Source organism: Pongo pygmaeus, chromosome 1 (assembly GCF_028885625.2).
Source record: "Pongo pygmaeus isolate AG05252 chromosome 1, NHGRI_mPonPyg2-v2.0_pri, whole genome shotgun sequence".
NCBI lineage: Eukaryota > Metazoa > Chordata > Mammalia > Primates > Hominidae > Pongo > Pongo pygmaeus.
In genome coordinates, this window is record NC_072373.2 from 99,229,408 (window position 1) to 99,247,637 (window position 18,230).

Here is an 18,230-nt window from a genome sequence, read left to right on the forward strand (position 1 = left end):
GCGCCCAGCTAATTTTTGTATTTTTAGTAGAGACGGGGCTTTGCCATGTTGGTCAGGTTGGTCTCGGACTCCTGACCTCAGGTGATCTACCCGCCTCAGCTTCCCAAATGCAAGATCCCATTTCTTAAAAAAAAAAATTTAAAAATGAAGAGCTCAGTAAAAGGAATTGACATGAGCCACAGAGTCCATTCTGAGGACTGTCAGGTCCTTGACTGAGAATGAGTCAGTCCACCTCTGCTACTTGGGACAATGAAATAGAGAACGAACACAAAATTTACATAGGCCAGAAACAGAACTCCAAGAAATCTTCACATTCCATATTAGACAAACTACAGATGCTAAATGGGAGACTGAACACTGTCCCTCAGGAAGCCTAAACCATCTGCAAACTAGTCCAGAACTCAAGAATTTGGATCCCTCAAGGATCCAGGATGCTTCTGTTTTCCCTTCACCAGCTCAATTTCCACTTTTTCACTATTACTGTTCCTTTCCAGTCCATTTGATATTCAGAGCTCAAAAAAGCAGATGTTCTAGGTACTATTTGCCAGCTAAATGACTCTTTGTGGGGTAAAAGGGGGTGAGACACGGTCAATCACCCCTGTAACTCCAGCACTTTGGAAGGTTTAGGTAGGAGGAATGCTTGAGGGCAGGAGTTTGAGACCAGCCTGTGCGACACAGCGAGATCATCTCATAAAACTAATTTATTATTATCCACATGTGGTGGTGTGCACCTGTAGTCACAGCTACTCAGGAGGTTGAGGCAGGAAGATCACTTGAGCCCAGGAGTTGGAGGTTACAATAGCCTCCCGCCACCTGCCAATGATTATGCCACTGCAATCCAGCCTGGGTGACAGACTGACACCCTGGCTCTAAAAAAAATTGAAGAGAACCATCCTGGCTAACACGGTGAAACCCCGTCTCTACTAAAAATACAAAAAATTAGCCGGGCGAGGTGGCGGGTGCCTGTAGTCCTCGCTACGCGGGAGGCTGAGGCAGGAGAATGGCGTGAACCCCGGGGGGCGGAGCCTGCAGTGAGCCAAGATCGCGCCACTGCACTCCAGCCTGGGTGAAAGAGTGAGACTCCGCTTCAAAAAAAAAATTTGAAGAGAAAAAAAAGTCTGACTTATTGTGTATATTTGTATCAACAGGCTAGGCTGGGACCTGGCCCTCTGTTGATATATATCCAGCAATGGACAAAAAGACAGAAAGACTGTGAGAGACATGGTTCCCTGTCGTAAGATAAGAATGGCTTTCATGGCCTTGTTACATATTTATACCTAACAGGGAAACCCAGTTTCTTCAGCTCAGTAAAATAGCAACCAATGCCAGATTTGTTCACTAAAATTTTTTTTTTTTTTTTTTGAGATGGAGTCTCGTTCTGTCACCAAGGCTAGAGTGCAATGGCACAATTTGACCTCACTGCAACCTCCACCTCTCAGGTTCAAGCGATTCTCCTGCCTCAACACCCAGAGTAGCTGGGACCACAAGCGTATGCCACCCAGCTAATTTTTGTATTTTTAGTAGAGACAGAGTTTCATCATGTTGGCCAGGTTGGTCTTGAACTCCTGGCCTAAAATGATCTGTCTGCCACGGCTTCCCAAAGTGCTGGAATTACAGGCCTGGGGCACCATGCCCAGCCAAAAAAATTCTCATTTAAACATTCATATACAAAAAGGAGACAATTTACCCTTTGAGAAATAAATTCTAAAGTCTAAGCTGTGTTATGTGCAAAAGCTTAGGATATCAAGAAACAGGACAGCACATGGAGAGTAATTTCAAGGAGACTGAGTTCCCAGAGTAAGCTGCTGAGCTCCTGGAGTAAGATGAGAAGGTTCCATCCAGACACACCTTTTTATATGTTGTCTCTCCTGAGGAATCAACACTTCTATGGCCTATTTTCTTGATGGGCATGCCAGAGGCATAAGGCACCTAGAAGAATAGTCAAGATTATAATACAATTCCCATGTAAGACACCAAATAGCTACCACGATGGTACATCAAAACAAAATAAACTGAAACAACATATTCTTTCTAGATTAAAAACATTTTACAAAATCTTCAGAAGATCTATCCCATGCAAATATACACCTATAATGTTGGTTCCCAATGAATTAAGTGGCTAAAAGATCACAGAAGAAAACTCCAAGGGACACATATTTTCCCTTTGGTCCTCAGAAAGAAGACATAGAAAATAAAAGTGAGTATTTTTATTCTTTATTTTTTTGAGACAGAGTCTTGCTCTTGTTGCCGAGGCTGGAGTGCAGTGGTGCAACCTCCACCTCCTCGGTTCAAGCAATTCTCTCGCCTCAGCCTTCCGAGCAGCTGGGATTATAGGCGCGCACCACCACGCCTGACTAATTTTTGTATTTTTGTATTTTTAGTAGAGATGAGGTTTCACCATGTTGGCCAGGCTGATCTCAAACTGCTGACCTCAAGTGATCCACCCTTCTCAGCCTCCCAAAGTGCTGGGATTACAGGTGTGAGCCACCATGCCTGGCCAGAAAATAAGAGTACTTTTTTTTTTTTGAGACAGAGTTTCGCTTGTGTCGCCTGGGCTGGAGTACAATGCCACGATCTCGGCTCAGTGCAACCTCCGCCTCCCGGGTTCAAGCGATTCTCCTGCCTCAGCCTCCCGAGTAGCTGAGATTACAGGAATGCGCCACCACACCCAGCTAATTTTTTGTATTATTAGTAGAGATGGGGTTTCAACATGTTGACCAGGCTGGTCTCAAACTCCTGACCTCAGGTGATCCACTCGCCTTGGCCTCCCAAAGTGCTGGGATTATAGGCGTGAGGCACTGCACCCAACCAAAAGTGAGTATTTTTAAATAGTAGTAGAAACATAGCTGGGCGATGGCCGGGCGCAATGGCTCAGGCCCGTAATCCTAGCACTTTGGGAGGCAGAGGCAGGTGGATCATGAGATCAGGAGTTCAAGACCAGCCTGGCCAAGATGTTGAAACCCTGTCTCTACTAAAAACACAAAAATTACCCGGGCGTGGTAGTAGGCACCTGTAATCCCAGCTACTTGGGAGGCTGAGGAAGAGAATTGCTTGAAACTGGGAGGTGGTGGTTGCAGTGAGCTGAGATCGCACCACTGCACTCCAGCCTGGGTGACAGAGTGAGACTCTGTCTCAAAAAAAAAAAAAAAAGAAAAGAAAAGAAACATAGCTGGGTGGTGTGGCATGCACCTGTAATCTCAGCTACTCAGAAGGCCAAGTGGGGAGGATCATTTGAGTCTAGGAGTTTGAGACCAGACTGGGCAACATGGCGAATCTCCATCTCCAACTAAAAATACAAAAAATTTGCCTGGCGTGGTGGCATGCATCTGTAATCCCAGCTACTCAGGAGGCTGAGGCGGGAGAATCACTTCAATCCAGGGGGCAGAGGTTGCAGTGAGCCAAGATCACGCCACTGCACTCCAGCCTGGGCAACAGAGTGCGACTCTGTTTCAAAAAAAAAAAAAAAAAAAGAAAAGAGGCCAGACGCAGTGGCTCAGACCTGTAATCCCAGCACGTTGGGAGGCCAAGGCGGGTGGATCACCTGAGGTCAGGAGTTCAAAACCAGCCTGGTCAACAGGGTGAAACCCTGTCTCTACTAAAAATACAAAAATTAGGCGGGCATGGTGGCGTGCACCTGTAATCCCAGCTGCTTGGGAGGCTGAGGCAGAAGAATTGCCTGAACCTGGGAGGCAGAGGACACAGTGAGCCAAGATCGAGCCACTGTACTCCATACCGGGCAACAGAGCAAGACTCCATCTCAAAAAAAAAAAAAAAAAAAAAAAAAAGGCAAGAAGGGAGGAGTAAACCAGTATAGCAGTCTAGAAAGTTATCCCCAAGAGCCAAGATGTCAGAGCAACAGACATGAAGTTACTCTTCATGACATCAATACTCACTAAGTTTATAAGCCCGAAGGCTGAGAGACTAGCGGAAACAGGATGTCACAATTTTTTTGGGGGGGACAGGGTGTCTCTATCACCCAGGCTAGAGGGTACTGGTGTGATAATGGCTCACTGCAGCCTCAACCTCCTGGGCTCAAGCAATCCCGAGTAGCTGGGACTATGGTGTGCGCCTGGCTAATGTTTTATTTTTTTGTAGAACCAGGGTCTCACTATGTTGCACAGGCCTGTCTCGATCTCCTGGCCTCAAGCAATCCTCTCACCTCGGCCTCCCAAAGTGTTAGGATTACAAGCATGAGCAACCGTGACTGGCTGGATGTCCCAATCTTAAGACCTGATATTCAAGTTCTATTCTTTCAGCCAAGGCCCTTAGTACCAGAAAATTCTCAGTGTATCACCTGACAGATGCTGGAAGATGTTCTGAGAGAAAGTCTGAAGTCCCAGGTCAAAAGGGCCTGCATTCTGAGGTCCCTTTCACAAAACCCAGGGGAGAGAGTTAGGAAATACTCCATGGGAAGAAAGTTGAGCAAAATGGCGATATTCTGGACAAAAAGGAGAAACTTGGGAAACTAATAGCTTCTGCATGGCTAAAAGTTCTTCATATTCATCGAAGGTATGCAATCAGGAGGCCATAACAGCAAAACAAAGAAAGTGAGCTTTAGTGTCAGACTGCCTGGGTTTGAATCCCAGCTTTACTAATCCCACTTAATAACTCTGTAATCCTCACTTTCTTCATCTGTAAAACAGATAACAGTATTTGCCTCACTGTAGTTGTTTGAAGGATTAAATAAGAATATCTTAAAGGGCACTTAGGTACAGTATTTACTTTTTGGTACATATTGCATTTGGTACATTAAAAATGCTCAATAAATGTGAGATATTGTTAATATTTAAAATAAACTACAATAAAAGACGAGTTGCATAATTTCTAGCCCACCAATGAGATATAAGAATCCTGTCTAGCTTCCAAGACCTAAGTAGAGAAAAAATAAAAATGTCATAAACAGGTTCCTTCTATCCCAGAATTAAGGTTTTAGTAACCATTGTATCAATACGAAACTCACCTCAGATGCCATGGGTCTCTTGATTCCAGATGCTGCTAGGGAAAAAAAACAAAAACAAAAACAAAAACACAATCATAAGAGTGTATCACACACTCACATCTCTGTCAAGCATACTGAAAGCATCAGAGTTTGAGTCAAACTAAACATGAGTATAAACTCCTGCCTCTTGCTCAGTGATACCAGATCTTTTTGGATAGCAACTGTGTATGTCCCTCTCTCCTTCTCCATACTCACATAGGCCTCGTGCATATTCCATTTTTATTCTAGACCCCTTTCTTACTCAAATATCCATATTTTCTCTGGGAAATATAACTTTTTTTTTTTTTGAGATGGAGTCTCATTCTGTCGCCCAGGCTGGAGTGCAGTGGCATGACCTCAGCTCACTGCAAGTGATTCTCCTGCTCAGCCTCCTGAGTAGCTGGGATTACAGGCGCCTCCTACCACATCCAGCTAATTTTTGTGTTTTTAGTGGAGGCGGGTTTCACCATGATGGACGGGCTGGTCTCAAACTCCTAACCTCAAGTGATCCGTCCACCTCAGCCTCCCAAAGTGCTAGGATTACAAGCAAGAACCACCGCACCTGTCCCTTTTTTTTAATTTTTATTTTTTAGATGGCGTCTCACTCTCGCTCTGTCGCTTTTTTTTTTTTTTTTTTTGAGACAGAGTCTCGCTCTGTTGCTCAGGTTGGAGTGCAATGGCACGATCTCGGCTCACTGCAACCTCCACCTCCTGGGTTCAAGCAATTCTCCTGCCTCAGCCTCCTGAGTAGCTGGGATTACAGGTGTGTGCCATCATGCCTGGCTAATTTTTTATATTTTTAGTAGAGACGGGGTTTCACTGTGTTAGCCAGGATGGTCTCGATCTCCTGACCTCATGATCCTCCCACCTCGGCCTCCCAAAGTGTTGGGATTACAGGTGTGAGCCACCACACCCGGCCTTTTTTTTTTTTTTTTGAGACGGAGCTTTGCTGGTCACCCAGGTTGGAGTGCAACAGCACGATCTTGGCTCACTGCAACATCCTTCTCCCGGTTCAAGCGATTCTCCTGCCTCAACCTCCCGAGTAGCTGGGATTACAGGCACCCACCACCACGCCTGGCTGATTTTTGTATTTTTAGCAGAGATGGGGTTTCACCATGTCAGCCAGGCTGGTCTCGAACTCCCGACCTCAGGTGATCCACCCGCCTCGGCCTCCCAAAGTGCTGGGATTATAGGGGTGAGCCACTGCGCCTGGCTAATTTTTGTATTTTTTTAGAAGGGATAGGGTTTCACCATCTTGGCCAGGCTGGTCTTGAACTCCTGACCTTGTGATCCACCTGCCTTGGCCTCCCAAAGCGCTGGGTTTACAGGCATGAGCCACAATGCCCGGCCATTACGTGTGACGCAAGAGCAAAGTTAGGCTCACAGCAAGGTTTAATTTTCAATTTACCTAGACCTTTAGGAAATTCTAATTACCATCTCAAAGAACACGGTTCCTGCCAAAACCCTCAGCTGCCCCATCTCCCAACATACCCACATGCTTGTGCACACTAGCAACTATGGAATCTGATTCTCAACGAGGTACTCTGTATGCTTTCAGTTGAAAATAAAAATGCTGATTCTAGACTCTTTGGTCAGTGCCTGGCCTATCCTCTCCTCTTTTAACCCAGAGGAAAGGGTTTAGAAGAGACCAGGCAGAACCAAAAGCCAGCATCTGCTTCTAGTCTGGTAGTTACCACCTAGAAAGCAAGCTCCTCTGTATGCAAAAAGTCACTGAATAAAGTTAAACAACAGAAAAAAAGCAAGTAAGTAATTTCAATGCAGAGTGGCTCTGAAACTTTCTACTCCCTAAAAAGTTCTACCTTGCTACCTTTCCTAGTTTTATCACACAAACATGTAGCTCTAGGGCTGCTACACTCTTGCAAAATACTTAGAATAAAGATGAGACGATGTCGCTCCATGGAATTTTGGTGCCAACTGCTTAGCTATCTGCGACTGCAAAACTGGGACTAATTCCAAGAGCACACAGGGTGATGATGCTATTAGGGTCTAAGTAATAATACTCAGACCAAGTGACAAAGAGAGGAGCAGAATCAGGACACAAAACCGACTCTCTTCCTTGCCTAAAGTTTTGCCCCTATGGCACACATCAGAGATCCAACCTACTAATGAACAGAAGAGAAAAATATCATATCTATTTTATATCAAAAAAAGGAAAAAATATATATATATGTAATTTTTTTTTCCTTTGAGACACGGTCTCACAATGTCACCCTGGCTGGAGTGCAGTGGTGCAATCTCTGCTCACTGCAGCCCCTTCCTCCCAGGCTCAAGTGATGCTCCCACCTCAGCCACCTGAGTAGTTGGGACTACAGGCGTGTACCACCATGCCCAGCTGATTTTGCTTTTTTTGCTATTATTCTTTTTTGTAGATATGAGGTCTCACTATGTTGCCCAAGCTGGTCTCAAACTCCTGGATTCAAGTGATCCTCCCACCTCAGCCTCCTGAGTCATTGGGACTATCAGCCTGCACCACTGCACCTGGCTGTTAGCCAGACAATTTTTAAAGAGAATGAGATTCATCCCTATGGATAAAACCAGAATACTGTTCAACAGAAAATGTTTTCTAGGGTCTTTGTGAAAAATACTGTAGGTATACATTATCATTTTGTAATCCATACCCATGATTTATATATATCATCTTTTTGGGTAGGGAAACAGCATTAAAATGTACTCTTCCCTAGAAGAAAATATTTTGTCTGAGAATTTTGAGACCTGCATTTCCCAACTAAGGCAAAACTCTCAAAGGGCATTATTCGAATGTCTTTATTATCATCAGTCTACACTTGGAGGTGTGGCATGTACTATAAGAGAGGAGAACCTATTACCCAAGGGTGGGTATATAGGTAATAGCTTGGGTATATAGGTAATAGCTTGGCTATAAATGCTACAGAGAAGGTACTAGGCCAGCTTCTCCATACTGGCTCAATTTTAATACATCTCAGCCTTAGTTCAATGCCAAATTATTCCTGCTTTTTTCTCCATCACTCAGGCATCTCCACATTCTCTCATTTCTCCTTAATGCTATTAACACTAAACTGCAATGCTGATATATTTTTAGAAAGGTTATTTCTCTCCTATGACCAAACAACTTACGTTTGTATAAACACTTTGGAAGCCTACAAATATATCTTATTTGGCCCTCAAAAAATACTACAGGGTTTGGAAACTATTTTAATTAAGGATTTAAGAGAGAAATAAACAAATGGAATGTGTGAAACCTGTTTGGGTGCTGATTAGAAAAAAAGAAACCATAAAAAGACATTTCTGAGAAAAGAGCCTTGAGAAGCAAAGTTAAATAATTATTAATTTTATAGATGTGACAATACCACTGTAGTTATATTATACTCTCCCATCCTCATCTCTAAAAGATTCCTTAAGTGTATTAATACGTTCTGAAGTATTTAGGAGTGAAATCCCATGAGGACTGGGCTTGCTTTAAAATATTCCAGGGAGGTAGAGGTAGAAAAATGGAGAAGCATAGATGCAAGAAGATTGGCAAAATGCTGTTATCAAAGCTAGGTGATAGGCTAGGCAAAGTGGCTCATGCCTGTAATCCCAGCACTTTGGAAGGCCAAGGCAGGTGGATCACCTGAGGTCAGGAGTTCGAGACCAGCCTTGCCAACATGGCGAAACCCCATCACTACTAAAAACACAAAAATTAGCTGGGCAAGGTGGCGGGCGCCTGTAATCCCAAATACTTGGAGGCTGAGGCAGGAGAATCGGTTGAACCCGGGGAGCAGAGGTTGCAGTAAGCCGAGATCACACCATGGCACTCCTGCCTGGGCGAAAGAGTGAAACCCTGTCTTAGAAAAAAAAAAAAAGCTAGGTGGTAAGTATATGGAGGTTCATTATACTATTCTCTCTACTTCATGTGCATCTGAGGAATTTTATAATGTAAGTAAAGGAAAAAAATACCACAGAAGAAAATAAAACAAGTCTGGATAATCAAACTTCTTGATCTGAGTTGGCTTTTTTAAAATGGAGACAGGCAAGCTGGGCGTGGTGGCTCATGCCTGTAATCCCAGCACTTGGGGAGGCCAAGGCAGGCAGATCACAGGGTCAGGAGACCGAGATCATCCTGGCTAGCAAGGTGAAACCCCGTCTCTACTAAAAATATAAAAAAGTAGCCAGGCATGATGACACCACCTGTAATCCCAGCTACTCGGGAGGCTGAGGCAGGAGAATTGCTTGAACCTGGGAGACAGAGATTGCAGTGAGCCAAGATCTCGCCACTGCACTCCAGCCTGGGCAACAGAGCAACACTCTGTCTCAAAAAATAAATAAATAAATAAAAACAGAGACAGACATTGAGCACAGTGGCTCACATCTATAATCCCAGTACTTTGGGAGGCCAACATGGGGGGATTAATTGAGCCCAGGAGTTTGAGACCAGCCTGGGCAACATAGGGAGACCCCGTCTCGGCCAACAAAAAAAAAAAAGAAAAAAGAAAAAAAAAAAGGAAAGAATATGTAAAGACAGGGTTTAGCCATGTTGCCCAAGCTGGTCTTGATTGCCTGGGCTCAAGCAATCCTTCCACCTCAGCCTCCCAAAGTACTGGGATTAGAAGCATGAGCCACCGCATAAGGCCTACTTTCCAATTTTCTTTGTTTCTTTTTTTTTTTTAAGAGTTTCACTCTTGTTGCCCAGGCTGGAGTGCAATGGTGCAATCTCGGCTCACCGCAACCTCCACCTCCCGGGTTCAAGCAATTCTCCTGCCTCAGCCTCCCGAGTAGCTGCGATTACAGGCACGCACCACAACACCCAGCTAATTTTTTTTTTTTTAATTTTTTGTAGAGATGGGGTTTCACCATGTTGGTCAGGCTGGTCTCCAACTCTTGACTGCAGGTGACCCGCCTGCCTTGGCCTCCCAAAGTGCTGGGATTATAGGCGTGAGTCACCAGGGCCAGCCCTTTTTTTTTTTTTTTTTTTTTTGAGATGAGAGTCTTGCTCTGTTGCCCAGGCTGGAGTGCAGTGGCACGATCTCGGCTCACTGCAACCTCTGCCTCCTGGGCTCAACTGATTCTCCTGTCTCAGCCTCCCGAGTAGCCAGGATTACAGGTGTGCACCACCACACCTGGCTAATTTTTGTATTTTTAGTAGAGACAGGGTTTCGCCATGTTGGCCAGCCTGGTCTGGAACTCCTGACCTCAAGTGATCTGCCCACCTCGTCCTCCCAAAGTGCTGGGATTACAGGCGTGAGCCATTGTGCCCAGCCTACTTTCCAATTTTCAAGCTAAAACCACTTATTACAAATCAATAAACCACTTATATTAGAACAAAATCATTCAGAAAGAGATTTTTAGTCTAATTTTTAGTCTAATCCCTTTTATTATAAGAACACAGAGGAAGAGGTTAAGGAATGGGCTCAAAATCAAAGCATAGGCAGTGACAGAGCCAAAACTAGAACCCACATTCATGATCCCTAATTCAATACTTTCTTCTGAATAATCTCTGGCTTTTTTTTTTTTTTTTTTTTGAGCTAGAGTCTCACTCTGTTGCCAGGCTGGAGTGCAGTAGCGTGATCTCGGCTCACTGCAACCTCCACCCCCCAGGTTCAAGCGATTCTCCTGCCTCAGCCTTCAAGTAGCTGGGACTACAGGTGCACACCACCACACCCAGCTAATTTTTGTATTTTCAGTCAAGACGGGGTTTCATCATGTTGGCCAGGATGGTCTCTATCTCCTGACCTTGTGATCCACCCGCCTTGGCCTCCCAAAGTGCTGGGATTACAGGCATGAGCCACTGAGCCCAGCCTCATCTTTGGTTTTTCATTTCCTGGCCACCTAGAAAGCAGCTGGAACAAGAAAGCACCAATGGAACTAGAATGCTCTAACAAACTAAATCTCAGATTTGCTAATGGACAATATGAACACATATATTCTTCCCTCAAGGTACCCCCTCTTTTTCCTTGAGACAAGGAAATGTTTCATTTTCACTGATGGGATTAAGAGTACAGTTGTCCTCCTTCAGGTCCTCTCAAGGAAATTAACAACACTGTTCCTCTAGCAACACTCATCAACATCATTTGCAAAAAGAATATGAAAGTACCTTTCTTTTAGAGAGATTACCTTTGTTCTGAATTAGGCAATGCCGGTATTCTAGAGGAGCAGAAACTTTCAAGTCTGATACTTGAAAGCGCAGTTTCACAGTTTTACAGACGTTAAGGTCCTCACTAGCATAGAAAATACCTTTTTGTCTTTGTAACAAGACATTAACAATTTTAACACTGCCAGGCATGGTGGCTCACGCCTGTAATCCCACCACTTGGGGAGGCCAAGGTGGGCAGTGAATCACCTGAGGCCAGGAATTCAAGACCAGCCTGGCCAACATGGTGAAACCTCACCTCTATAAATACAAAAATTAGCCGGACGTGGTGGCATCTGCCTGTAATCCCAGCTACTTGCGAGTCTGAGGCAGGAGAATTGCTTGAACCCAGGAGGTGGAGGTTGCAGTGAGCTAAGGTCGTAACACTGCACTCCAGCCTGGGCAAGAAGAGCAAAACTCCATCTCAAAGATAAAAAATTAAAAAACAAACAAACAAACAAAAAAACAACGAAAAGAAGAAGACAAAGAAAAAACAATTAGCCAGACATGGTGGTGTCTGTAGTCCCAGCTACTTGTGAGGCTGAGGTGGGAAGATGGCTTGGGCCTGGGAGGTCAATGCTGCAGTGAGCTATGATCGTGCCACTGCACTCCAGCTTGGGTGACATAACAAGACCATGTCTCAAAATACATAAATAAATTAATACATTAATAAAATTAAAATGCTTCTGAAAGAATGAACAATAATTCTACCTACTGTACACAAAGGAGCTCAGAATTTTGTTGATTTAGTAAGGCTAAAGTCAGAAGGAGAAGTTTCCGTCTGTACTACTCTCTCCTTCACCCCAAGGACTCTTGGTTCAGACAGTAACAACAAACATTTAACCCAGTTTTAAGTAAAGTTAGTTCACACACAGACTTTCAAATTAGTGAGGGGAGCAGCAGCACAGTGGGTAGGAATGCAGGCTCTGAAATCAGAACACCTGAAAATCTGTAGCCCAGGGAAAACAAAACCAAAAACAGACAAAGAAATCACAACACCTAGGTTTGCTAGGTCTGAATACTAGATTTAACATTTACAGCTGGGCACAATGGCTCAAGCCTGTAATCCCAGCACTTTGGGAGGCCTAGTGGGTGGGTCACTTGAGGCCAAGAGTTCAAGACCAGCCTGGCCAACATGGAAAAACCCTGTCTCTACTAAAAATACAAAAATTGGCTGGGCGTGGTGGCACGCACCTGTAGTCACAGCTACTCTGGAGGCTAAGGCACGAGAATTGCTTGAACCCAGGAGGCAGAGGTTGCAATAAGCTGAGATCACAGCACTGCACTCTAGCCTGGGTGACAGAGCAAAACGTTGTCTCAAAAAAAAAAACATTTACTAAGTAGGTAACCTTGGATAGGTTGGTTAAAATTTCTCTAGAGCAGACTGGCTACCTTATCTGTAAAATGTGGAATTAAAAACATGTACTTCATAAGGTTGTTATGAGAATTAAACAAGTTACGTATAGACTTAATCTATAATAAATGCTCTATTTAATCTACAATAAATGCCTATAAATTCTAGCAATTATTATCAATGTGAATTATGAAATGCTATCTACAGGACAGGAAGGGTCAGAGGAAATGAGAGGTACAACAGAAAGAGAAAAGGAAAAGAGTTGAGACTGGTTTACTGAAACAAAAGGAAATGAACATGAAGTTACAGGAAAATTTCAAGGGAGAGAAAAGGTAGTCACTGATTCATAATATACTGAAGAATTCTGAGAAAAGATACTTCTATGTTAGGATAACATTTTTTTTGGAGAGGGCAGTGAGATATGGGAGCCAGAGTCAAATAATGTTTGTAAGGCATCCACAACCTTCTTAGAAGAAGACCATGAACTACCACTCCAAGAAGTCTGCAACTGTTTTTTTTTTTTTTTTGAGACGGAGTCTTGCTCTGTTGCCCAGGCTGGAGTGCAGTGACACGATCTCGGCTCACTGCAAGCTCTGCCTCCCAGGTTCACGCCATTCTCCTGCCTCAGCCTCCGGAGTAGCTGGGACTACAGGCACCCGCCACCACGCCTGGCTAATTTTTTTGTATTTTTAGTAGAGACGGGGTTTCACTGTGTTAGCCAGGATGGTCTCGATCTCCTGACCTCGTGATCCGCCCGCCTCGGCCTCCCAAAGTGCTGTGATTACAAGTCTGCAACTGTTATGGGGAAGAGGAATTGGCTGCTAGTTACTGTAAGGAGCTCATGCTTCTTTAGCACAGATTCACATCAGATCTACCTCTCTTACGGCTGACCCCACAGCACAGAAAGTTGAAACCTAATGAGGAAAAACAGAAAGTTATCACTTACTCCTGGGGTCCTATTTGCTTACAGCATGATAAGCATACATGTTTTTAAAACTCTAAAGTTTAAAATTATGAACTGGACCTGGTCAGATTCCTAGCACCATACTGTGAAATGTGGAATGATTTTTTTTGTAATTCTAGGTAAATGTTCAAAAAATGGCAGAAGAAGCCTCTGACACAAAAATTATAGGAGCAGTCACAAAACTTGCACTTCAAGTCATTTCACTCTGGAGTGAATTCAGACAGCAAAACATTTCAGGTATTAAGGTTCCTCTGCAGCCAGACTTTTATCTTTTAAAAAAGAATGCCGGGCGCAGAGGCTCAAACTTGTAATCCCAGCACTTTGGGAGGCAAAGCTAGATCACCTGAGGTCAAGAATTCACAAGACCAGCCTCCTGGCCAACATGGTGAAAACCCGTCTCTACTAAAAATACAAAAATTAGCCGGCGCAGTGGCAGGCGCCTGTAATCCCAGCTTCTCAGGAGGCTGAGGCAGGAGAATCGCTTGAACCCAGGAGGCAGAGCTTGAAGCGAGCCAAGATTGCCTTTGCACTCCAGGCTGGATGACACCATGAGACTCCTTTTCAAAAAAAAAAAAAAAAAAAGGCCAGGTGCGGTGGCTCACGCCTGTAATCCCAACCCTTTGGGAGGCCAAGGCAGGAGGATCACCTGAGGTCGAGAGTTCCAGACCAACATGACCAACATGGAGAAACCCCGTCTTTACTAAAAATACAAAAAAAAAACCAATTAGCCGGGTGTGGTGGCGCCTGCCTGTAATCCCAGCTACTTGGGAGGCTGAGGCAGGAGAATCGCTTGAACCCGGGAGGCGGAGGATACAATGAGCTGAGATCGCGCCATTGCACTCCAGCCTGGGCAACGAAACCAAAACTCCGTCTCAAAAAAAAAAAAAAAAAGAATGCACAGGCTGGGCGTGGTGGCTCATGCCTGTAATCCCAAGACTTTGGGAGGCTAAACCAGGTGGATCACTTGAGGCCAGGAGTTCGAGACCAGCCTGGGCAACATGGTGAAAACCGGTCTCCACCAAAAATACAAAAATTTAGCCAGGTGTGGTGGCGCACGCCTGTAGTCCCAGCTACTCAGAAGGCTGAGGTGGGAGGATGGCTTGAGCCCAAGAGGCAGAGGTTGCAGTAAGCCGAGATCACACCATTCATTGTGCTCCAGCCTGGGCGACAGTCACAAGGTAGATTTTGTTTGAGGCTCTTCCGCTCCTTGAGGGCAATTTGGTACTAACTTGCAAAAAGCCGGCCGGGTGCTGTGGCTCACGCCTGTAATCCCAGCCCTTTGGGAGGCTGAGGCAAGTGGATCACTTGAGGTCAGGAGTTCAAGACCAGCCTGACCAACGTGGCAAAACCTCGTCTCTACTAAAAATATAAAAATTAGGTGGACATGGTGGCGATCACCTGTAATCCCAGCTACTAGGGATGCTGAGGCACAAGAATCGCTTGATAATGGGTGGCAGAGGCAGCAGTGAGCCGAGATGGGGTCACTGCAATCCAGCCTGGGCGACAGAGCAAAACTCCATCTCAAAAAAAAAACAAAAAAAAAAACCAAAAACAAAAAAAACAGAAAAAAACAAAGCAAAAAGCCTTAAAAATCATTATGTACAATCTGACCAAGAAGTACTAAGTTATCTTAAATTAGTGAAGCGAACAAAGATGTATATACAAGGATTACAGCAGTGTATATATAATTGCATAGATCCCATTATTGGAAAGAATCTAAATGAACAATAGGGAACTGATAATATACAACATGGCGCAGTCATAAAATGGAATACTATATAACCATTATTTTTATGTATATTTATGGATGTCAACATATTGAGTGGAAAAAGGTCAAAAAATTATATAGTATAATACAATTTTTTACAAAAACTTTATCTGTAAATTCACATGTACTTATACACATAGAAAAGGTGCACAAGATTATATACCAAAATGTTAAAAGATGACCATTTCCTGATAGTGAGAATAGGCTTATTTTGTAACTTTAAATTTCTATTTTTCCTTACCTATATAAACTATACAAATATTTTAATGTGTATGTTACATAATTTAACAATTAAAGAAAAGGTATGGCCTTACTGTCATTTTCTTTGCTTAATAACCCATTTTCCCCAGTAAACCACTACTCAACTGTCCCACACATACAAACCACCACACTCTCCCTACACACATTAACTCAAGCTCATTACAATCACGTTATGCTATTGCAAACATAAGGAACAAGAAAAAATATGAAAAGAAAATGCCAGAAATGCTGCTGACGATCCTAAGCTAAAAATACGTATAAGTCTTATGTTCTCATACTCTTTCTCAACTACATATTACTTTCAGATGCCTATACAACCTGAAACATACCTGTATCAGCACATATAAGAGATTCTCTCTGAAAAAGGGAACCATATCCCTCAGAAATCAACAGTCTCCTATAAAACAGGGATACCCAATTTCAGCATATCTCCTGGATGCCAAGACTCCAAAAATATTAAAGAACTAGCTTCTAAATTATGAAAATAAGCTAGGAAATCATTAATGTTACTAAAATAATTCCAGAACAGCAGAACCAGTCAAGTCAAATGCCAAAGTGAAAACAACCCAGTCCATTCTTGCTAAATATAATGTCAAGCCTACTCTGGACACACTGCCTATAAGGTAGCCCTGCTCCACAAGGAGCAGTACTACAAAAAAATACAAATTTTATTTTTTTAAAAAAGGCAGGCTGGGCGCGGTTGCTCACACCTGTAATCCCAGCACTTTGGGAGGCCAAGGCGGGGGAATCACGAGGTCAGGAGATCGAGACCATCCTGGCTAACACGGTGAAACCCTATCTCTACTAAAAATAAAAAATAAAAAAAAATAAAATAGCCGGGCATGGTAGCGGGTGCCTGTAGTCCCAGCTACTCCAGAGGCTGAGGCAGGAGAATGGCGTGAACCCGGGAGGCGAAGTTGGCAGTGAGCCGAGATCACGCCACTGCACTCCAGCCCGGGTGACAGAGTGAGACTCTGTCTCAAAAAAAAAAAAAAAAAAAAAAAGGCAAAGTCGGCCAGGCACGGTGGCTCACGCCTATAATCCCAGCACTTTGTGAGGCCGAGGCGGGCAGAGATCAAGACCATCCTGGCCAACATGGTAAAACCCTGTCTCTACTAAAAATACAGAAATTGGCTAGGCGTGGTGGCATGCGCCTGTAGTCCCAGCTACTCGAGAAGCTGAGGCAGGAGAATGACTTGAACCCGGGAGGCAGAGATCGCAGTAAGCAGAGATCACGCCACTGTACTCCAGCCTGGGCGACAGAGCAAGACTCCGTCTCAAAAAAAAAAGGCAAAGTCGAATCATCACACCATGTCACAGAAAATTTTTCTGAGTAACTCTGTACCAGTCCTAAGGAAGCATTCCATTTTGGTCCTTGGCCCCACCTTTAATTGTGTTTGTAGTGAAGAGGTACTAGGGAAGCTGATTTCTAGTCACTTGGCAAACCTAACTATGATTCTTCATAAATTTACTTGCTACTACCCAGCCACTGGAGACTAATATTCACTATTGAGAGGAAGGAGAAAATGTAAAGGAAGCGAAAATCCATCAGTATAATTCTGAGAAGTGTGAAAAAAGCAAACTTCAGAATGAGAAATGAGCTGAACTTTAAGATGGTTTCGAACTCCTGGCTTCAACTGATCCACCCACTTTCGCATCCCGAAGTGCTGGGATTACAGGCGTGAGCTACCGCACAAGCCACAAAGATGTTTAAGAGATAACTTAAAGAGATAATGTAAACAAAATATCTTTTTTTTTTTTTTTTGAGACGGAGTCGCGCGCTGTCACCCAGGATGGAGTGCAGTGGCGTGATCTTGGCTCACTGCAAGCTCTGCCTTGCGGGTTCACGCCATTCTCCTACCTCAGCCTCCCGAGTAGCTCGGACTACAGGCGCCTGCCACCACACCCAGCTAATTTATTTTTTATTTTTTATTTTTAGTAGAGACGGTGTTTCACCACGTTAGCCAGGATGGTCTCGCTCTCCTGACCTCGTGATCTGCGCGCCTCGTTCTCCCAAAGTGCTGGGATTACAGGTGTGAGCCACCGCACTCGGCCTTTTTTTTTTTTTCTTTTTTGAGACAGAGTCTCGCTCTGTCGCCCAGGCTGGAGTGCAGTGGCGCGATCTTGGCTCACTGCAAGCTCCGCCTCCCGGGTTCATTCCATTCTCCCGCCTCAGCCTCCCAAGCAGCTGGGACTACACGCGCCTGCCACCACGCCCGGCTAATTTTTTGTATTTTCAGTAGAGACGGGGTTTCACCCTGTTAGACAGGATGGTCTTGATCTCCTGACCTTGTGATCTGCCCGCCTCAGCCTCCCAAAGTGCTGGGATTACAGGCATGAGCCACCACGCCTGGCCGACAAAATATCTTTTAAGTTTTTTGGTCCTGAGACAAGGTCTCACTCTGTCACCCAGGCTGGAGGGCAGTGGCAGGAACACAGCTTACTGCAGCCTCAACCTCTCAGGTTCAAGTGATTCTCCCCTCAGACTCCAGAGTAGCTGGGACTACAGGCACACATCACCATGCCCGGCTAATTTTTATATTTTTTATACAGACAGGGTTTCACTATGTTACCCAGGTTGGTTTGAAACTCCTGAGCTCAAGCAATCTGCCTGCCTCAGCCCCCCAAAGTGCTGGGACTACAGGTGTAAACCACTGTGCCCAAATAGTTCTGAAATGAGTCTCCTCACCCTAGTGTGTGGAACAAAACAGAGTTGGCCTTAATAGCACAGCCTCTCCCTGCACTTTCAGAGCAGAAGCATTTCTGTCAGAGATGCAATGACATCATCTACTGATGAGA

At 44.3% G+C, this 18,230-nt stretch overlaps 1 protein-coding gene across 20 annotated transcripts in view; it reads right to left on the bottom strand.

Annotated features, from left to right (window-relative positions):
- Positions 1-18,230, bottom strand: part of PIP5K1A (phosphatidylinositol-4-phosphate 5-kinase type 1 alpha) — a 51,663-nt gene that overhangs the window by 20,049 nt on the left and 13,384 nt on the right. For 4 of the 20 annotated variants that reach the window (XM_054474031.2, XM_054474030.2, XM_054474025.2 and 1 more), the window contains 2 exons: positions 4,961-4,992; positions 1,849-1,929 (listed from right to left, as the gene is read on the bottom strand). In XM_054474031.2, the coding sequence (XP_054330006.1) occupies positions 1,849-1,929; positions 4,961-4,992 (113 nt within the window). Of the gene's footprint in view, positions 1-1,848; positions 1,930-4,960; positions 4,996-13,313; positions 13,353-15,760; positions 15,829-18,230 lie in introns of all 20 variants that reach the window. The other 16 variants (XM_054474026.2, XM_063651147.1, XM_063651072.1 and 13 more) reach the window with 8 other exon arrangements.